Source organism: Aegilops tauschii, chromosome 5 (genome assembly GCF_002575655.3).
Source record: "Aegilops tauschii subsp. strangulata cultivar AL8/78 chromosome 5, Aet v6.0, whole genome shotgun sequence".
Classification (NCBI taxonomy): domain Eukaryota; kingdom Viridiplantae; phylum Streptophyta; class Magnoliopsida; order Poales; family Poaceae; genus Aegilops; species Aegilops tauschii.
Genome location: NC_053039.3, coordinates 58,552,371 through 58,575,441, shown reverse-complemented (window position 1 = coordinate 58,575,441; position 23,071 = coordinate 58,552,371). Strand labels below are relative to the sequence as shown.

The 23,071-nt window shown below is 47.8% G+C and overlaps 1 protein-coding gene across 1 annotated transcript; it reads right to left on the bottom strand.

The window, feature by feature from the left end:
- Positions 1-20,435: 20,435 nt before the first annotated feature.
- LOC109742394 (protein PHOSPHATE-INDUCED 1 homolog) lies at positions 20,436-21,819 on the bottom strand. The gene has a single exon (XM_020301478.4). The coding sequence runs from the start codon at positions 21,730-21,732 to the stop codon at positions 20,659-20,661; it is 1,074 nt and encodes a 357-aa protein (XP_020157067.2). The 5' UTR covers positions 21,733-21,819; the 3' UTR covers positions 20,436-20,658.
- Between the last annotated feature and the right edge of the window lie 1,252 nt (positions 21,820-23,071).

Genomic DNA, 23,071 nt, shown 5'->3' with positions numbered 1-23,071 from the left:
GACGGCCCTGGCCGTCGGCAACGTTACCTCCTAACGGCGGCCGCCGTCAAGTGCTGACCAACGCCTGCTCGCCACGTGGCAAGCCTATGCCGACGGCCTGGATTTAAACTAAGCCGACGGCCTGGCCGTCGGCATAGGCCTGCCACGTGGCAGCAACTGGGCTCTCCTGGCGCAAGGCTATGCCGACGGCCTGGCGGATTGCTCTTCGCGTGTCTACGACTGTGGCCGGCGGCCTCCGGGGGCTAGCATGCCGCCAAATCTTGCGTAGGCGGCCTCTCACAAGTCTGGAAGTGTTGTGGCGGGTGCAAACGCCCGGCACGCGTCTCCGGGGTGTGCCCTCCTCACGGACGGCGCCGCCGCCGGCACCTGGAGGGGGGAAACGGACGCGTCGAGTCTACACGGAGGGGATCTTGCTGTGGGTCTGGCCCGGATATTGCTCCAAAGTGTTCCTATGGGCTGACCTAACACAACCGGGTGGATAGGTCCACTGCTCAAAGCCCGTCCGTGCAAAGTCAAAGGGCTAGATCCCGTGGTCAAACGCTACAGGGTTAGGCAGGACGGGGGGCCTGGGGGGTAGCAATGCCACTCGAGCGTCGCACCGGGCCCCCATACATGCGGGGTGGTGTGGTGGCATGTCCGAAAAGGCGGCACACGTCTCTGGGGTTTGTCCCCCTCCAAGTGACGGCGGCACTGCTTTGCGTGCAGGGGGGCACACCGCGGAGCCCCAAGACGGGTGTCTACGCATGCCTGAACACTTTCACATATGCATTGGCACCCGTGCGATGTTTCGGTGACATAGCTACACCCCGAATCCCCCAACCAACCAGAATTCCCTCCATGTCGACAGTTTCCCCCCTCCATGACACGGCGATAGCGACGTTCGTAACGGGGGGCAATCGATATACCATCGGGGTACGTTTTTTTAGATAAGGCATAATTATCTTATGGAAAAACAAAAATTAAAATAAAATAAAAATAACAAAATAAAGTAAAAATAAAAAAATAAAGTAAAATAAATGTATGCGACGGCAAGGCCGTCGGCACACACGGAGATGCAGTCCCACGGATCGATGACGTGGCATGGCACACGGATCGATGACGTGGCAGAGTGGCCTATGCCGTAGGCATACCTTTGCAATAGATAGTATAAAGCAAAATTAAAAATAAAACTAAATAAATATATGCCGACGGCATAGCTGCGCACACGGATCGATGACGTGGCAGAGGGGCATGGGCCAGGTCTATGCCGACGGCTATGCCGTAGGCATACCTCTGCCATAGATATGCCGACGGCCGCCGTTACCTCCCGTCGGCGTAGTTTCAACGCCGTCAAACAGTCAGCGTTGACCGGGTAGGTGTGCCCGGGCTATGCCGACGGCCGCGCCTATGCCGACGGTCCCCGTAGGCATATCTCGAGCGGTCCCGACGGCCCCGTCTATGCCGACGGCCCCGTCGGCATAGATGGATGTATGCCGACGTCTTTTATACGCCTACGGCCTGTCCTTGGCCGTCGGCATAGGTCCATCTATGCCGACGGGGGCCGTCGGCATAGATGAGGCCGTCGGCGCAAGCAGTTATTCTGGTAGTGTCTCACATCATCCTGTGCTAGCTCCTCGACTTGGACAACAACAATTGTTTATCAAGTCTACTCAGCCATCGCCATGTGATTGTTAGTAAATCAAGCATTCTTTTCAAGAATATTGTTCCAAGTACGTGAGAATAATGTCCCGGGTTCAAGAAAATAGTAATTATCCATGTCAATTTTTAAAATATAAGATGCGTCTTTGGATAATAATTGCTCAAGGTAGCTGAATAAAACTTGCAATCACCATAACTCAGTCTCGATGTGCAACTTTTAGATGGAGTTAATAGTTTGTTACTTATTGGAGTAGCCATTTTCACTGACACAGTAGAAAGTAAGTGGAATGTGAAATCAACTGTTAAATCTGCTTTGTGTGCTTCTACTAAAGATGGAAAGTGAGAGATATTGCTACCTTGGTTCCATACAAGGCTTATTAGTCGGCTTGAACCCCTTCTTTTTCTTGCTAATTTGGACAGAACTCTCCAAGCTCTTCAAACGCCCATAAATCATCCTCTCTCATCCGAGGACTGCAAGGAATCCTCGGTTGTTATACCCTAACCTCCCTATGTAATTCTTGGGTTCTCTATGCTAGGTGTGCGTCCTGTTGATGCTACTGCATGGATCGCGAGGGAGGATGATCCAGAGTTCCTGTGGTGGAGGGTGGAATTGCTCTAGCGGGAGAAGGGCAGATGTGTCTTGCATCACTGCTGGGACGTCGTGGGCGTGTCTCACATCGCAGCCATGGTGGGGTTGTTTACACACAATTGGCAGTCCTGCCTAAGACTTGGGGGCTACATATGGGCGAGTGAGATTTTTTTCCTCCCGTTGCAACGCACGGGCATCTGTGCTAGTTTAAGTTAATGAAATTAGTTTTGGAAAAAAATAAAAAACAAAAAGAGAAAATAAATAAAATATTAAAATATTATTGGAAATATATGCCTACGGCAAAGCCGTCGGCACAGCTAGGGCCACGGAACGGTAGAGCCTTGGATCGATGATGTGGCGTAGGGCGGGGATCGATGACGTGGCAAAATCCATGGGCCAGGTGGCCGTCGGCATAGATATGCCACCCCACGGGACCGGCGAGCGACGCGGATCGATGACGTGGCGGCGCCGCGGATCGATGACGTCGGCATAGCTATGCCGACGGCCACCGTTAGGCCGTCGGCGTAGCCTGACGCCGTCAAACGGCCGTCGCCGCCCAGGTAGACGGGCCCACGTGATATGCCGACGGCCTACCCTATGCCGACGGCCGCCGTAGGCATATTTGAAGCAACGCCGGCGGCTGATCTATGCCGACGGACCCCGTCGGCATAGATGGACATACACCGACGGCTTTAGCTGGGCCGTCGGGGTATGCCCATCTATGCCGATGGGGGCCGTCGGCATAGATTTGGCCGTCGGCAACGCAAGTTTTTCTGGTAGTGGAGGGAGTATTTTGCTAGTTCCGGTGTATGCATGTATGGTTGCGTAGATGTGTAAGAATAAAAATGCTATTTTGTTTGAAATGTTCATACATATTGTGAAAATTATATGCGTATGCTGAATAAAATGTTGGAAATGTGATGCTGAAACTTTATAAACATGGTCCCAGTTTTGATCTGTGATGCCGGAAAATTATGCATGATGAGAAGGACACCATAATGAGAATTCCATAAATCGGAGGAGAGTTCTCTAAAATGGGAAGGACTGCATGTTGAGAAATAGCTAAACTGAAAGGATTACTGCACATGGACGTCCCTGATAGTTTGGGGGCGTCCAGCTAGGTGTGGCTATGCATTTCGTTTCTCTCATGTCTAGCAGGAAGCATGTTCCTACGGCAGGACAATGTGGAGAAGATAAATTGTGATGTAAAGTGACAAACGTGATCGTGGTCGAGGACGAGGAGACGACATCGCTGAGTTTGATGTCACACACATGCTGTGAGGCAAACGGACCAACTGGAATGTAATTCTAGCAACTAGCTACTGGTACAATCCATATTCACCCTCTTCTCTTTTATATTTTTGGAGTTTTTAAAATTATGAAATAATTGATGGATGTAATTCATTTTTTTTGCGGGAAGATGTAATTCCTGTTGTGTGCACATGCAAAAACTCGTAGAAAAATATGACTTATTTTGATGTGTACAGAAAAAAGATAATTTTCTATCATTGCATGCTATATTTTTTTGCGAATATCATTGCATGCTATTTAACTTGCAGCACTCATTGGAATCATGTCTTTTTTATCTAGGTCAGGATAAATATTTGCATGTAGACATGAGATAACATTACTAACATCTATGAATTATTTCACATGATAATATGGGTTTGCACAAAATCTACTCTCTAGTGTAGGTATTGTTATTAAATGGATAATATGACTTGAGAAGAACGGAAACAATTCTCGTCACATCATTGGTCCGGTGACTTGATCATTTGCTTCTCCTACATTGCCTCCACGTATAATTCTTTGTCCTCTTCCTCTTTCTCCTCCTTTTCGGCACTATTGAACATGCATATCAACACCCTTCATTGCACACGGTTCAACCAAAATGTGTGATATGCTTATCGTACATGACGACCCACACAGACCCATTTGTGAAGTGCTAGGCTGAAATGGTGCTTGTGTGATGTACACCTCTCTTCCCCCTGTTGGCTTTTGATCGCTAGACCAAAACTCCCAGGAGCTAATACGTACGATGTGCAAAGCTAGCTAGCAGGCAAGCAGCTTAATTGATTCCTGTACGGTAGCCTCACGTACGTGCAACTCGCCGGTACTTCTATACGTAGACTAGCTCAGAACGAATCAATAAACCCGACGGAACCTCTTCTGACTTGACGAACGGAGAAACTTAATCGATGGCCAAAGGCTCCTGTCGAGCCTTTCAATAATCTTTATTGCTTTTCTCTTTGTCTGGCTTTGTGTTTTACAGGGATGGTACGTGAGTATATATAGCAGCTAGGATTAGCTATCTAACCTACTCGGTTTGGATTTCTACTGCTACTACTACTATACGTGCTTATGTGTGTCTGACCAGGACGCTAACACCACACGTCGTGGTTACTCCTACATTTACCCCCTAAACACGACGTGGTTGTTAATACCGACCTGGTTCCCAAATGCGAGTGCTACTACTCATAGGCATTATCATCGGCATTGCTTTTGCCGTTCTTCGTAGCATTTCAGGGATCACCTTTACTGCCGTCAGCTCATCCGTAGGTTGACGGCAACACTTCCCTTTGGTCGCATCTTTAAACTTCACCTGCTCTTCGGTGCTTGGTAGATTGTCTTTCGGATTCTCCTCGAGACATCTTTTGAATCCGAGTGAGATCAAACTTTGGTCTAACTTTGAGTTCCAAACTCTTGGCCCTTGCTTTCAGCTTGTAAAGTGCCTTCTTGAGCTTGTAAACTTTCTCTTCTTCGTCTTTCTTCTCGTAGGCGAGGGGTTGTTCCACGTACACTTCTTCTTTGAGGTCGCCGTTGAGGAAAGCGGATTTCACATCCATATGATGAACCTTCCAATCCTCTTGTGTTGCAGCTAGGAGCACTCTCACCGTCTCGAGTCGAGCAACCGGTGCAAACACCTCCTCATTGTCAACTCCTTGACGTTGTACGTAGCCCTTTGCAACGAGTCTTGCCTTGTATTTCACAATGGCACCCTTCGTGTCCTTCTTTAACTTGTAAACCCACTTCAAACCTATGGCCTTTTGGTTCGGAGGTCGGGTTACCAAAGTCCACGTGCCATTGCTCTCGATCGCCTTCATCTCCTCATCCATGGCGTGCATCCAACTTGAACTTTTGCTCGCCTCTACGAAGTTCGCCGGCTCTTCAACTCCGAGCAAACATAGTCCGGACTACTCGAGCGTAACTGGCTTTGCGTACTTGTAGACTTTCTTGAGGGTCTTGTAGCGATGAGGCCTGGAAGAATCCGTCATGGCTTGCGAAGGAGGCGACACTGTTGGAAATATGCCCTAGAGGCAATAATAAAATGGTTATTATTATATTTCCTTGTTCATGATAATTGTCTATTGTTCATGCTATAATTGTGTTATCCGGAAATCGTAATACATGTGTGAATACATAGACCACAACATGTCCCTAGTGAGCCTCTAGTTGACTAGCTCGTTGATCAACAGATAGTCATGGTTTTCTGACTATGGACATTGGATGTCATTGATAACGGGATCACATCATTAGGAGAATGATGTGATGGACAAGACCCAATCCTAAGCATAGCACAAGATCGTGTAGTTCGTTTGCTAGAGCTTTTCCAAATGTCAAGTATCATTTCCTTAGACCATGAGATCGTGCAACTCCCGGATACCATAGGAGTGCTTTGGGTGTGCCAAACGTCACAACGTAACTGGGTGGCTATAAAGGTGCACTACGGGTATCTCCGAAAGTGTCTGTTGGGTTGGCACGAATCGAGACTGGGATTTGTCACTCCGTATGACGGAGAGGTATCTCTGGGCCCACTCGGTAATGCATCATCATAATGAGCTCAATGTGACCAAGTGTTTGGTCACGGGATCATGCATTACGGTACGAGTAAAGTGACTTGCCGGTAACAAGATTGAACAAGGTATTGGGATACCGAGGATCGAATCTCGGGCAAGTAACGTACCGATTGACAAAGGGAATTGTATACGGGATTGATTGAATCCTCGACATCATCGTTCATCCGATGAGATCATCGTGGAACATGTGGGAGCCAACATGGGTATCTAGATCCCGCTGTTGGTTATTGACCGGAGAGTCGTCTCGGTCATGTCTGCATGTCTCCCGAACCCGTAGGGTCTACACACTTAAGGTTCGGTGATGCTAGGGTTGTAGAGATACTAGTATGCGGTAACCCGAAAGTTTTTCGGAGTCCCGGATGAGATCCCGGACGTCACGAGGAGTTCCGGAATGGTCCGGAGGTGAAGAATTGTATATAGGAAGTCCAGTTTCGGCCACCGGGAAAGTTTCGGGGGTCACCGGTATTGTACCGGGACCACCGGAAGGGTCCCGGGGGTCCACCGGGTGGGGCCACCTATCCTGGAGGGCCCCATGGGCTGAAGTGGGGAAGGGAACCAGCCCTTGGTGGGCTGGTGCGCCCCCTTGGGCCTCCCCTGCGCCTACGGTTGGAAACCCTAGGGGTGGGGGGGCGCCCCACTTGACTTGGGGGGCAAGTCCCCCCTTGGCCGCCCCCCCCCCCCCCCCTTGAGATGGGATCTCTGGGGGCCGGCGCCCCCCTGGACCCCTATATAAAGAGGGGGGAGGGAGGGCAGCAGCACCCCAAGCCCCTGGCGCCTCCCTCTCCCTCCCGTGACACCTCTCCCTCTCGCTGAGCTTGGCGAAGCCCTGCCGAGATCCCCGCTACTTCCACCACCACGCCATCGTGTTGCTGGATCTCCATCAACCTCTCCCTCCCCTTGCTGGATCAAGAAGGAGGAGACGTCTTCCCCAACCGTACGTGTGTTGAACACGGAGGTGCCGTCCGTTCGGCGCTCGGTCATCGGTGATTTGGATCACGATGAGTACGACTCCATCAACCCCGTTCACTTGAACGCTTCCGCTCACAATCTACAAGGGTATGTAGATGCACTCTTTTCCCTCTCGTTGCTAGAAGACTCCATAGATTGTTCTTGGTGATGCGTAGAATTTTTTTTAATTTCTGCAACGATCTCCAACAGACACAAATTGTGTCGGCGTCGATGCACTTGAGGAAGACGGTTGAGTCTCGGGCGTGGTAGATATCAGGTCGTTGGCATCTGCGTCGTCGGCATAGTCGTCGTGATCATGACCATCATCTTGATTGTCATCATCACTATGCGCCTCGTTGTCGAGATCTCCGCCCATGTCGTGCGCGTCGTTATCGCTATCACCTTGCGACCCATGCGCATCGTCGTTGGTGTCGGCACCATGATGATCACTACCATTGTGGTCACCTTGGTTGGGCGTCTTGCCAACCACCTGGACGTCCTCCCCTGCATCTTCATCAGTTTCAACAGTGAATATGTTACTGTTTGGAGCATCGTTGGCTGCTGCACTCCAATTCCACGCTTGATTTTCTTCAAACACGACATCGCGTGAAATCCGTAGACGCTTGGTTCGTGGATCGTAGAAGCGGTATGCCTTGGTGCCGAAACTCCTCTCGTATCCGACGAACACCATCTTGGTGCTACGGTCGGCAAACTTTGAGAGATGCGGCTCCGTCGTCTTCACATGCACCACACACCCAAACGTCCGTAGATGAGACACATTCGGCTTCCGTCCGTAAATTTCTTCATATGGAGTCTTGCCGATCACTGCCTTCGTTGGAGCCCGGTTGAGAAGATAGACCGCCGTCGAGACAGCTTCTCCCCAAAAAGTCCCCGGCAGATTCTTGCTCTTGAGTAAGCTCCTTGCCATGTCAATGACGGTTCGATTGCGCCTTTCAACAACCCCGTTCTGCTATGGCGTATAAGGTGCCGTGAGGAACCTCTTTATGCCAATCTTCTCGCAGTAGCCGTTGAACTCGTTTGACGTAAACTCTCCGCCGCGATCTGTCCGTAGAGCGCGAACCTTCATCTTGTGTTCCATCTCCGTTGCAGCCTTCAGCTTCTTAAACACTTCAAACGCCTCATCTTTAGATCGTAGGAGAACGACCCACATGTATCTCGAGTAGTCATCTACCACAAGGAAGAAATACTTCTTTCCTCCGTGAGTTGCTGGGGTGATAGGGCCACATAGATCACCATGGAGCAGCTCGAGTGCATCACTTGCACGATAGGTAGACTGAGCAGGGAACGGCATGCGGTGCTATTTTCCAACCAAGCACCCGTCACATACTCGATCAACATGGTCGATAAACAGCATCCCAGATACCATCTCCATCTTCAACATCTTCTTCAAGGCGTAGAAGTTGACGTGTCCAAATCTAGCATGCCATAACCACGAATCATCATCACTCTTGGCGAGCCAACACTCCGGTTGAGATTGATCAAGGTTGAGGATATAGAGCCTGTTCCGTGTGCGATTAACACGGCTAGCACGTTTCGGAGGTTGTCGAAGATCGTCATCACTCCGTTCTCAATATCCACCTTGCATCCATTCTCGTCAAGTTTCCCGACAGAGATGATGTTGTTGCGAAGCCTTGGGATGTAGTATACTCCGGTGAGTATGCGATGTTCTCTTGTGAGACCCTCGAAGAGGACAGAACCTTGCCCGCAAATCTCCACATTTGAACCACCACCGAACTTGACCGAGCCTTGAACATCATATTCCAGCTCGAGGAACTTCTCCTTGCACCCCGTCATGTGGTTACTAGCACCTGTGTCTAGATACCACGACACGTTCTGGCTCCCGGATAACTTTGGTGTTGCCTTTTCCTCATGAAGTAGCACCTTCCGGTTTGGTTTCACAACCGCTGTTTGGACGAGATCACAAACTTCGGCCATCAGAAGACCTGGACGTTCGTCTTCCTGCTTCGCCAAATTTGCCTTGATCTCCCACTTGTTAGGCTCTGGACAATCCTTCGCCAAGTGACCCATCTCGTTGCAGTTATAGCACTTGACCTTCCGTGGTTTTCGCTCTTTAGATCGGTCCGCCTTACCACGACCTTGTGGCTTGCCTTTTCCTTTGCCTTCTTCGGTTTGTCCGCCGCGCTTCGCATTGCTTGAGCCTTCGCCATCGTTGCGCCTTCCTTTGCTACTTAGGGACTCCCAATCTGCGCGCGAGTACATGAGTTGGTCACCACCTCCTCCTTTGCCTTTCCGACAGCCACGAGCATTCTCTTCCCACGTTTGCAAGCGTCCGATCGCCTCCGTTATGGTCATGTCGTCGATGTCGTAAAGCTGCTCGAGCGTGCCGATGATGTACGTGAATTTATCAGTCACCGAACTGAAAAACTTCTCCACAATCTCGGCTTCCTCGAGCTTTGCACCAAGCGCACATATCTCTCCCATCAAAGTAGTCAGACGCATGGCATAGTCGTTCACCGATTCAGTTTCCTCCATCTGCAACTTGTGAAATTGGCGCTTCAGCACTTGTGCCCGAGCCTTCGTGACGCGATCTTCTCCAATCCTCATCTCTTTGAGTGCGTTCCACGCCTCTCTTGCTGTCTCGAACTCTGCCAATGTCATCAGCACGGAATCTGGAACAGACTGGGCTATGGCGGCCATGGCACCATCGTCGCACTCCTCGTCGGCATCGTCGTCTGTGATGGCCTCCCACACTCGAAGGGTTCGGAGAATAATCTTCATCTTCACCGCCCACACGCCGTAGTTGGCGTCGGTGAGCATCGGGTACTGGATGGGGATGTTGCGATGCGCCTGCACGTTGGCGCCGCCCGTTCCGCCACCACTGGTTGCTGACTTGCCACCCTTCTTCACCTTGGCGCCGTTCTTGTTCGCCTTGGAATCGCCGTTGCCGGACTTGACCGACTCCTTGTCGATGTCCGTCATCGTAGATTGTAGATCGTCGAGGCTCTAGATACCAATTGTTGGCTTTTGATCGCTAGACCAAGCCGCTAACGTTCGGTTCGGATAAGTAAAGTCTCTTCGGTCGGTTCGCTCAGGTGGTCTTCCCTTATTTTCCCTAACGTTAAGAGTTGTTCTGGTTTGAGAAAGGAGCACTAAGTCCACTACGGGCGCCCTAAAACTCCCAGGAGCTAATACGTACGATGTGCAAAGCTAGCTAGCAGGCAAGCAGCTTAATTGATTCCTGTACGGTAGCCTCACGTACGTGCAACTCGCCGGTACTTCTATATGTAGACTAGCTCAGAACGAATCAATAAACCCGACGGAACCTTTTCTGACTTGGCGAACGGAGAAACTTAATCGATGGCCAAAGGCTCCTGTCGAGCCTTTCAATAATCTTTATTGCTTTTCTCTTTGTCTGACTTGGTGTTTTACAGGGGTGGTACGTGAGTATATATAGCAGCTAAGATTAGCTATCTAACCTACTCGATTTGGATTTCTACTCTTACTAGTAGAATGCCCGTGCATTGCCACGAGCATTTTTTTTAATGTTTTCAATGAAATTGCAAACAAAACTGTGTTAGAGAATCGAAAGGAAAGAACTGTGCCATCAACACACCAGTAGAAAACCCTGTGGTCTATGTGTTGCAACTTGTTTTACTGGCAAGAGATAATACGGGTCAACAGTAAATAGTGTGCCACAGCAATGAAAATTACACTCAGCTTCGGTCTAAAGTATGAGCTAGCATCTCTCTCTTTACCTCTCTGTAGTTCTTCATGTGTATGGCAGAGTAAAAAGAAGCCTGTGATTACTCATTCTCATATAAGCAATGGAACTCATTAATTACGTTGTATGATAAAACCGAGGCTAGTATTATTAATTTGAGGGTTGATATCATCAATGTACTAATACATACCTAAACCTGCAAAACAAATCAGAATACAACGGTATGTGTCATATTTATTTCTTAACAACAATTATCCTCAACAGTGTGTGAATCCAACTGCTTCAACCTGAAAATAATGTAAAGGTACCAGCCTGGTCCTAGCTAAGTTAATTTAACACTACCAAGTGAAGTAGATTGCCCATGTGTCGTCACAGGCTTTTGAAATATTTTGCTAGTTATATTAACATAATGCATGTTAAATTTTACATGTAGAGACAAGATAACACGGGCACAATCGGGTAAAAATTGAAGCCCACTTCACTTACAATGTAAATTGATGAAAGAAAGGCAAATTGACGATGCATATATATAGAGTGATGATCCAACTAAATATCCATTACAAAGTAAGCTCTACTTGATGCGCTTCAGAAATTCTCGCACAATATTACGAATGTTGTCTTTAGCTTTATTCACATGATATTTGAGCAAGTATAATAAAAACTTCTTTTTCAACTCATACTCATCCCGCATAAGCAATATATGTTGTTAGTAGGAGTACTTGATGTCGAAGGTCTTAAAATGTGTACCGGAGAATACTCACCGTTCAAACCGGGCGAAACAATTCTTTAACGTTCCACCAGAGTATAAATGTTCTAGTGGCTCGATACTAAACATGTCAAACATATATCTTTTCCTCATGTGTTTTACAAAATAGCACCTCTAGAAACATTAGCCTGCTAGCAAATAGGGGAGGTAATGAGAGATGTATCACTCATTTTTTTACACACAATAGTTAAACGTTTACCCACGTGCAAATATGGGCCATAATGAGAGGCACATCTTTCATTTTTATACACACAATAGTTACAATAGTCGGCAATAAAACCCTAGTATTTCGGAACATTTCCCTTCAATGGAAACCAGGAAACGCTCCTTTGGGAGGCAGAAGCATTTCAGTGATTCGTTTTCTTTTCAACCACATATCCAAGTGTGACACATACTTTCGTTACTTCAATTCTCCGAGTTGTTTGTAAATTGTGAGGCCTAATCCCATTCCACTGCCCATTAATTAACACATTCTTTGTAGTAGCAACCGATCATTGTGCAAATGTATTTCCATTTATTTGATATAAAACAAAGTTGGGCATGTAGTTTCCATTTAAACAAAGTTGTGCTTTTGTCCAGAACTCAAGATGATGAATCAAACTTTTGAGAGTCCATGCATGTTTATTTTATTCAAATGCCAGCAGATATATAATCTTTTCTAGAAGATTTGTAATCATCAGCGAGCTTCTACTCCCCTGCTCAGGCCATCTCGGTACAACCACATCTCATTCACAAAAAAAGCTGTAGCAACAGCACCCAATCCCCATAGAGATATCTCATCGCCCAGTGTCCCTTCTCTTCTATACACACCACTCCTCCTTTTCTACCTCACCACCCAGCGTTGCTCCTCCTCTTCTCATTTAGCGCCCACAAACGGCTTGCAACGCCCCGCCCCCACCTCCCTCGTATCGACGCCTGGACGTGCTCCACCCAATCCCCCGTTGTGACGCCCGTGCCCCAGCCACACTCAAGAAGCCGCATGGAGAGCTCCGGCTCCGTCCCCCTTCCCGTACGGTGGCAAGGGTGAAGCTGCCGCCCCGTGCTCCCTAGACCTCCATCCGCCCGTGATTTATCCTCCTACCATCCAAAACGGCGCCATCCTGTAATCCCTTCCCCTCCTCCACAACCAAGCAACCCCTACATGCTCCTCCACCCAGCCTCGACCGTGGCACCCGGATCTATGGACAAAGAGACCGATTACGCAGAACGGTCAGATTCAAACAAAATAACAGGACCAGCAATGTGTACAAACCTATATCTATGGACAAAGAAAGAATGTAGCATCAATCATATTATCTCTGAGCCCATCAGCACGGACCACATACTTTGGAGAAGTAAAAATAAAATTCAAACCTCGTGTGTTTATTTACTTATTTCAAATGTCATCGGAAGCACTAACCCAATACTTCTCTACATACCTCTTTAGTTTCTCACACTAAACTACTGAAGTATGTGAGCAAAGTTACAAACAAGTAAACTACTGAGGTCTATAGGTAAGTTACAAAAAATGACTGAACATCTAGGAAGTATACATTACCTAGCTCTCAAAACTATGTTGTTCGTATGACGACATCATGGTTCAGCATAACTATTTTATCCATGGCAAGACATAATGGAGTCAATTCTCCAAAAGCAATTGAGAGCAGAAACATTGTATTCTTAGTTATAAACTTGTAATAAGGTTTTCATGTGTTTCCTTGGAAACTTGGTTGGTGGAAAAGGACTGAATAAAGTGCACACTCTTTAGTCATAGCCAACAGAAGTTCACGATAGAAGAGGCAACAAAGAAATTATGTTTTGCTTTTGTGAAATATGCAAAACCTGTGTCTCTAACCGATCCTAGGTTTTTCTTAATTGGTTGCTCTGGTGTAGACATCCAAAAGAAATATTATTAAGGGTATATTGTGCTGCAACCACATAGCAGATAACAAAAATGGTATTTACTTTAAAACTACCATGTAGTAGTTCAGCAAGAAAATTTGCAAGAATCAGTTTAGGTAGAAGAATTGCTAGTTTCTATTAATTCAATCCTCAAGGACATTTACAAACCAAAGTGATTTCGTTAAAGCTTTTCTTACAAGACATCCTTAGGCTTGTATGTGCTTGGAATAAGCAAGTGCAGTCTATTGACCAGGAATACTTCATCGAAAGCAAGCTAGGCAGAAGAAGCAGCAATTGGTTGTGCCAGAATAAATAATTTACAAATCCAATTTTGTATCAGAAGTTTAAGAGGAATAACAGAATTTATGAGATTCTAGAGAGTTTAAACATCAACAGTGATTTGTTCTTGTTTGAATACCAAGAAAAGAAAAGAAAGTTACAAGAACTACTAACCCTTCCTTTCATCTAAGGAAAAAACGGCTTAGAGCATACCTTGTCTATCCATGCATTTATTTCTTTAGTGAACAGAAGCCGCAGATCCGTTTGAATTCAAAATCATAAGCAACACGGCTCGGTGAAACAAAATATACACCATGAATGTCGAAAGGCCTGTTTGCTTGTCGTATTCTAATGCTCTTTCCATGGGACAATATAATCAGAACCAAATCATAATCAGGGATAAAAAATTAAGGAATGCCACCAGTCTGACAAATGGAATCCGCAAATTATACAACTTGGCTTCCCGTCTCAATACACAGTTCAACTATGCACAAAAACAATCTAACAACTATTAAACGCACAGGTACTACTATACTTCCTAATCAGCTGTGTACAGATAAGATAAACAGTTAATCTGCAATAACAAAATCAAGTAGATACATTAGGTTTAGTGCCTACTCTGCATCATGATATTTGACCTCTGAGCTGCATCCGAGTTGTTACAATTTTTCTTTAACTGTGCACTTAACTGAAACTCTGAAGTTCAGCCAGTTCCTCATCTTGTACTATTTCACTACAAAGATTGAGAAAATAAGTACAAAGGATAACAAAACTTAACCTAGCAAAGAATGCATGTCTATTTGGCCATCCCAAGAAAATATCAGTAATGTATCGCATGGTTATTTGCAAGATGGCCTAACTAATCTGGATAGCAATCACATATTCATTCATTTTGTCATATAACAGTAAAAGAAGATCTTTATACTCAATTTAGCATTTAATTAGAACACCGGTTTAATCCACCAAGTTGGCGTGTAAGTTTCTAAAAAGGATAAGAAAATAAAACACAGCTACAGGTCTAGATGTCTATCAAGATCCAAACTACTGAGCCGGAACTCTATATTCAAAGGTCGAACAGTGAATTGAATAGTCAATATAATCTTCTGAATGAACATGCAAACTTAGATATATGGTTGTACAGGGGTGCATAACGTTCAGTGGAAGCACCATCAGGAGGAAAAATATCCTGTGATAGTAATCTACATTCCTCGGTGATCAAACATTCCAACCTATCACCATATTACCATATAACAACTTAAAAGGCTTGTAGTGTTAAATAAACCCTCCTGCATGTAAAATATATGATTGTTATTATATTAAATAACAGTAATGATTACAGCGGGAGGTCAATCCAAGCAGTACAATAAGAAGTATTGCATCTTGAGGTAGAGATTAGAACAAGAGAAACAAAAGAAAAATGTTCACCATTGAGTAAATCCTCGGAGATTAGCACCCCGAACTTTAACTTTCCTTCAGAAATAAGGGTGGGGAATCTTAAGCTCCACAATTTTGTGCTTCCAATGGTTGTTGCCTTCATCAGCTGCAAGGACCAATCTATAGCAGCACATGCAGAATGTTAATGGAAGAACTTTCGGCCTAAAGCTTTCCTTTTCAAAAAATTCTGCAATTGCATGAATGTCCACATTAGTATTCTGGTAAAATCAGAACAAGTTCAGTATTTTGGTAAAAAAATATTGCAGACCACAATTGTCTGCCATATGCCTTTGCACAATCATAATCCAAAACATGCCTGCACATCTTCGGTATGGGACAGCGGCTTCCGCGGCTGAGCGAATCTGGCGTCTGCGCCTGCAACTGCATTGTGCATTATTGTCGAGAGGGTTAGAGCCCTCTTGGGTGGGGACATATGGGACGGTGCCCCTGCATCGGCAGAGAAGATGGAGGTCTACGGTGGGAGGTCCGGCAAGATGTTGTCCAGCGGCGAGGTCAAGCGTTATAGCATCAAATCAAACTTTACTGTTTATCCATTTGTGGTTATTATACCCATCTTTCGTGTGATGTTTTGGAATGCTCGCAGTCCAAGTTTTAAAAGTGACCATCAATATAAGCTGACTGTCAATGGAACAAACAGAGAACTATGTGTAGGAGCTGAACAATTGAAAGATCGTGGATGTCGCCTAGAGGGGGGGGTGAATAGGCGCTTTAAAATAATTACGGTTTAGGCTTGAACAAATGCGGAATAAACCTAGCGGTTAATTTGACAAGCACAAAACCTACAACAACTAGGCTCACCTATGTGCACCAACAACTTATGCTAAGCAAGATAAACAACTAAGTGATAGCAAGATATATGACAAGAAACAATATGGCTATCACAAAGTAAAGTGCGTAAGTAAAGGGTTCGGTTAAGAGATAACCGAGGCACGTGGAGACGACGATGTATCCCGAAGTTCACACCCTTGCGGATGCTAATCTCCGTTTGGAGCGGTGTGGAGGCACAATGCTCCCCAAGAAGCCACTAGGGCCACCGTAATCTCCTCACGCCCTCGCACAATGCAAGATGTCGTGATTCCACTAAGGGACCCTTGAGGGCGGTCACCGAACCCGTACAAATGGCAACCCTTGGGGGCGGTCACCGGTACCCGTCAAATTGCTCGGGGCGATCTCCACAACCTAATTGGAGACCCCGACGCTTGCCCGGAGCTTTACACCACAATGATTGAGCTCCGAACACCACCAACCGTCTAGGGTGCCCAAGCACCCAAGAGGAACAAGCTCAAGGGCACCAAGCACCCAAGAGTACTAAGCTTCTCAACTTGTAACTTCCACGTATCACCGTGGAGAACTCAAACCGATGCACCAAATGCAATGGCAAGGGCACACGGAGCGCCCAAGGCCTTCTCTCTCAAATCCCACCGAAGCAACTAATGCTAGGGAGGAAAAAGAGAGGAAGAACAAGAAGGAGAACACCAAGAACTCCAAGATCTAGATCCAAGGGGTTCCCCTCACAAAGAGGAGAAAGTGATTGGTGGAAATGTGGATCTAGATCTCCTCTCTCTTTTCCCTCAAAAACTAGCAAGAATCCATGGAGGGATTGAGAGTTAGCAAGCTCGAAGAAGGTCAACAATGGGGGAAGAACACGAGCTCAAAGGATAAGGTTCAATGGGGAAGAAGACCCCCTTTTATAGAAGGGGAAAAATCCAACCGTTATGTGCTTAGCCCGCACACGAGCGGTACTACCGCTCCACGAGCGGTACTACCGCTCTGGCGGAAGAAGCAGGCAAAAGGAGCAACCAAACATGAACCTTGGGGCGGTAGTACCGCTTATAAGCGGTACTACCGCGCACCCCAGCGGTACTACCGCTGGAGGAGCAGAACACGGGACAAAAATGCAGTAGCGGTACTACCGCCCGACCGGAGCGGTACTACCGCTTATAGGCGGTACTACCGCCCATCAGAGCGGTACTACCGCTTATAGGTGGAACTGCCGTGCAACTACTGCAAAACTCGACACGAAAAATGCAAGACCCAAAATCGAGGCGGTACCAGCGCGGAACCGTAGCCGTACTACCGCTGATGGCCATAGGCGGTACTACCGCTTTGGACAGCGGTACTACCGCTTGGGGTGACAAGCGGTACTGCCGCTCTGGCCGCGGTACTACCGCTAGGAAACCAAAACTGCCATAACTTCTGCATATGAGCTCCGAATTGAGCAAACTCAAGCTTGTTGGATTGAGAAAGACGAGTAGCATCAAAACAGCAACTGGTTATAGTAAGAAGAGGCAGGGGAGGTATGCCAAAAATAGAGGAGTGAAACCTCCAACCGAGAAGAACCGGCATAACCTCCAACATCGAAAACATCATAGAAGATGCGAGTGAACTCCGTTTTCGATGAACTCGAGCTTGTCATCAAGATGACCATAAGCTCCAAAACTCACAAAGAGAAGAACCAAACAAGAACCAACAAAGATGATGCAAGGATGCAATGGTTTGAGCTCTCTATGAACGATACGATCAAGCTACTCATTGAGAGCCCCCCTTGATAGTACGGCAATCGATCCTATAACCCGGTCTCCCAACTACCATCATGAGACCGGTAAAATAGAAAACCTATCAAGAGCAAACCTTTGCCTTGCACATGGTCCACTTGAGCTAGATGATGACGATCTTGTCTCCCTCAAGATGGACCACCTTTCTTGGTTGTGTTGGCTCGATGAAGACTAGTTGATTGCTCCCCCATACTCCACTATGGGTGAGCCACTCTTCCGCACATCTTCACAAGTCCATTGTCACCACAATGGACGGCAAGCTTCAAGCATTTGATCTCTTCATGATGCTTCACTTGAACTTGCACACCGCAACATCTTCACAAGTCCATTGTCGCCACAATGGACGGCAAGCTTCAAGCATTTGATCTCTTCATGATGCTTCACTTGAACTTGCACACCGCAACCTAACCCCACAAAGAACTCTCACGAAGATCATGGGTTAGTACACAAAGCGTAATCGACAATGCTTACCACACCATGGGATCGCTTGATCCCTCTTGGTACATCTTGTGCGCTTTGTGTGTTGATCAACTTGATAGTCTTGATCAACCTTGACTCTTTCCAACTCTCTTCATTTGGATGATGTCTTGAAGGTAAACATGAATGATCACACAATCTTCTTCTTCAAGACATGCTTGCAATAAGCTCTACTCTCACATGACCAATCTTTGGATAATTCCCTAATAACACCTTGGTCACCACATAAACTCCTTGAAACCAACACATGGACTTTAAGAAATGCCTATGGACAAATCCTTCAAATATAACTCAAGGCAACCATTAGTCCATAGAGATTGTCATCAATTACCAAAACCAAACATGGGGGCACCGCATGTTCTTTCAACAATAATTCTCAAGCCGGAGAACAAATACCTCAAGAGAGGAGCGTAATGGAGCAGCAGTTCTGGGGAGCACCTCGCCTTAGGCAGTGGTGCGGAGGTAGGCTCCTCGCCCCGGCGGCTCACATGTCATCGGGGTCGTTGTGCTTGCCGCCGGCGCGGATGCACCTCTGGGTATTGCAGCGCGGTGCACTCGGCAAGTTGCGAGTCCAGGGAGGCACCACGTCATGGCCAAGAATACTGCTTGAACTGGTTCAGACAGACGTTGGCGAACAACTGCATGAGGTGGATTATGTGCACCATAGATCTTGACAGCCACAACATGTGTGACTTGTAACTGAAGAAGGCCCCGCCTCTGTCGCCTCATCAATCTTCGTCACCCACTCTGGCGCTACTCCCGACAGTGAGACCCACCACCACGTGGTCTCCAGTCACCGGGATACAATGGCCATCAGCTAAATAACCACATTATGGAAAATATCACATAAACTGCATATTCGTAAGGTAGCTCAAAGCTTCGTAAGTATAGGTTAGATTTTAATCGATCTGATGAACATTCCAACTATATGGCACAATTGTCTCCATGTATTCAGTGACCACAATAACTGAATTATAACTGTAAGAAAAAGGCAAGTTACTTTCAAGTCGCAAAGCCGAATGGTAAATATGAGTACGCAATGGATGGATCACCATATGCATCAAGCAACCTAAATTCATGAAATATTTTTTTTACCTTGATTACTTCTAGCTATTCCATTGGTGAGTGCAGTTCCTTGTCATAACTGCGCCATACTTCAAGACCTACAATGTCCAGCAGATAAAAACATCATTAGACATGTTACACCAATGCAGTAGTACCCCAAGCGTTCAACAACAGAAATAGGCTCAGCAAATTTGTGATTTAAACATAATGGAAATCACATAACAGAGGATTCAGCGTTGTGATGATTATTTGCATCCCGACAGGCATGCTTGATAACGACCAAGATTGTAATACAAAACAATAATTTGTCACCCCAAACTACAAAAGGAAAAATACCACTGCACAAGATGCAATAGATTATTTCTGAATCCTACAGGCTTGCTTGATAACGACCCAGATTGGCATCTCTAGGAAGCTTCACAGCAGCTCAACACCTCCCAACAAACGGGGTGCAGAGCATCAGGGGAGTTGGGCGCGGGTAGATTTGGCATGAATCCAGCGGTAAACCTACGTATGCCAGCAGCAGGAAATCAGATGAGCCGATGCCTTGATTGCATACCACACACCCGTGAGACATGGGGAATCAAACAAGAAAAAAAATCATGAGAGGTGACACGAGTGCAACGTTCCAACGATGGCCGCCGCCGGAGTGGATCGGAGAAGGGGATGAGCCTACGGGCTGGGTGCGCCGCCCGCCGCGCTGTTGGTCGACCACGGCGGAGATCGGGAGCCCCCTTTCTCGGCGGAGAGGCGGCGGCTTGGCTTGCCGACAAGCGACGGATCGCCTAAGGGAAGCGAGGAGTCCGAAGGCGAGCGACGAGGAAAGCGAGGCATGGAGCAGCAGGACGCTGGGCTGGTCGACGAGCTCCCGGCGGCGGCGCAGGAACCCTAGCGCGTGCGAGGGTACCGAGGAGAGAGGATGCTCGCGCGAGGAGGGGGAGGGGAGTGGTTCGTGCGTGGGGGTGGTTTTTTTGGCTGCGTGAGTGGGCGGGGGCAGCAGAGACGAAAAAAACCGATGAAAAAAAATCGTGGAATAGGAGGGAATCGATGGGATGCGGGAGGTGGGATCGAGGACGAAAAAAACCGTCTTTGTTGGGACGAAAATTGACCGACGGAGACTACCAACTGCTTCATTAAAAATAGAGACTTGCTTATCTGTGTGCGACCAGGACACTAACACCACACGTCGTGGTTACTCCTACAAAAAAGTGGCATGGAAAAAGAGAGTGAACCGTGCTTAAATATTATGAACACCGTCCTTTTTAACACAGTACATAAGCAAACAGCTCATACGTACGTGTTCTAACCACGCCGTTGCTGTGCAATTCTGCATCGATATCCATTGAACTTTTTGAGTCGCCTATCAACATGCATCATGCAGCTACACGTGACGATGCCTACCATCAACCAAAGCATTTGAATTGAAGTCGCATGCGTAAACCCGATCAGGCCATGACAAGGCAGGAGTAGTTGGCGGGATCGAGCAGGGCCGGCACGAGGTACCTCCTGCCGTTCCTGCCCACCACGTTGTATCCGCCGCCGGTGGCCGTGTCAAGCTTCACCGCGCCGGGGTAGCCAGGGTAAGCACCGCGCCCGTACACTCCCGGGCACCCGCCGCCCACCTCCACCGGCGCGCCCGCGTCGCCCTGGAAGTATCCGTGCCCGTACGGGTTCGTCACCGCGCCGGCCAGCAGCGCCGCGAGGTTGATCACCATGCCGTCCACTCCGGCGTCGCCGTTGGGCGCACGGAGCGGAGTCTCCCCGCTCCTGTGGCGCCCAGGCCCTGCCGTGGCCGCCGCGGCAGGGTCCGCGGCGTGGAACGGCCACGCGCACCGGCCCGGGCACTGCACGGCCGCGTTGCCCACCCACACGTGCACCGCGCCGCCGGGCGCCAGCGAGCCGTGCAGCCCGCAGGAGCTCCCGCAGAAGCCGTCCACTGCGACGTCCGCGGCGGTGAGCACGACGGCGACGCCCCCGGGCGCCACGCCGAGCCGCGCCGCCAGCTGCTCGACCTGGAGCCGGGACAGGTGCTTCCCCAGCGAGCACCCCTCGTCGGACACCTGGTTGGTGAGCATCACCCGCGTGCGCTCCCTGCCGGTCCTCTGCACGTACCGGTCGACGGTCTCCCACCACTGAGCCACCGACGCCGACGACGCGGCCGCCGGAGCGCCGAAGGTGTGGGGGCGCGAGCGCGGGGAGAGCGAGCGCAGGAAGTCGGCGAGGACGGCCTTGTGATGCGGCGAGAAGGCGCCGTAGTAGAGCACGGAGACCGGCACGGTGCTGTCGAGCACGCCGCCGTGGTGGTACGTCATGTCCGGCGGCGGGGGATTGTACAGGGAGGAGGTGCACGGCGAAGGGCGGGTGAGGCCGATGAGCAGGGCTAGCAAGAGGGAGCACGCGGCGTGCGGCTTGCTCATCGTCATTAATGGCGAAGCATGGAACGGAATGCAGTGCTTTGGTGCGCATTTATATGGGTGGTGCGTTGGTCTGTTTCTTGCACGGGTGGACGAGGAAGGCATGGAGTGGAACGGATCGGATACCCGGCGTGCGCTTCATTGGAGTTGCTTCCAAGGCACGTTTAGGCGGACAGCAGTATGCCCATCAGTGGACTTCATTGGATACCCGCGCGCAGCAGTGGCGCCCTGTTGCGATACAACAGCATAGAGTCTTTTTGGAGCTTCGCCATCGAGCGAACAACGGATGAACTCCAAACTGTCTCAAGCTGTGTCAAGCTGCTGCAAGCTCGTAGTGCCCGGCATGTCGAAGCTATAACGTTTGGAGGGGCATGCTCCATTTAGCGCGCTATAGCGCAATTTAGCACGCCAGCTCTTTAGCCTGACATAATCCACTATTTAAAACTCTATGAACAGTAGTCTACACCACACGACTGAATTGACACTCGAAAATAGATCTTTAATTGGCTCCTCGTGGTTGGAAAAGTTGCTTTTTTACTTCCTAGAAAATTCCAAGTACTAGTAACCATAGTCAAAATCACTGCCCTATTAGTGATAGATACCACATGAAGATCTCAACTTTAAATTGTTTTTAACTTCCATAACTTTTTACTTCTTGTTATTTTTTCGACAAGTATTTCTGGACGGAGAGAGTATTATTTATCGGAGCATCACAATGAACTAAAGCAAGAAAAAACACACACACACATTGCGTGTGTCATTGAGCATGTTTTGTGTGTGTACTTCTGTTTCGTACGTGCGTACTTTTTTGTAAAAAGTACAGATGCAGACGCTTATACATACGCATATATACTCACACATATGAATGCACAAACGCACACTCTAGCCTTATGAGCATTTTCGAGAGACTGAACCGGCACATCATGTTGATATTGACGAAGTCGCACATACACTCACCCCTATGAGCACCTCCGTTTTGTACGTTCGTACTGCTGCATTGCTTTGATTGTAACTTGCAAAGGGTTCATCGAAATGTTGAAGATAATATACAATTGAAAATATATGATGGGATGCAACATTTTCATATAGAACAAAATTTGAAAATCAGAATCTACATAAATGATCAACTAACTATTTTTAATCAATTGATTTGGGCGATGTTTCCATGCAAAAAAAACCACATATTTCTTATGGTTGAAGGGATGTTTTAAAAATATGTCTGTTTTGTCGAATTTTATCGATTTTTAAAAAATATTTCCAATTTACTCGTGAAAATATTTGCTCCGATATCGAATGTGGGATAATTGCGCGACCCACGGAATTGCCCGCGGCGAAAGGGCACTCTTCCTCTCCCCCGCAACCACACCAACCTCATGCATGTCGGTGCCACACCCTCCGCATGTCCACCCGAGAGCATTATCGCATTGCCTACGCTCCTTCTCCT

Excerpts from the sequence above, each read along its gene's own strand:
- LOC109742394 (XM_020301478.4), bottom strand. The coding sequence starts at position 21,732 with ATGCCTTCCTCGTCCACCCGTGCAAGAAACAGACCAACGCACCACCCA.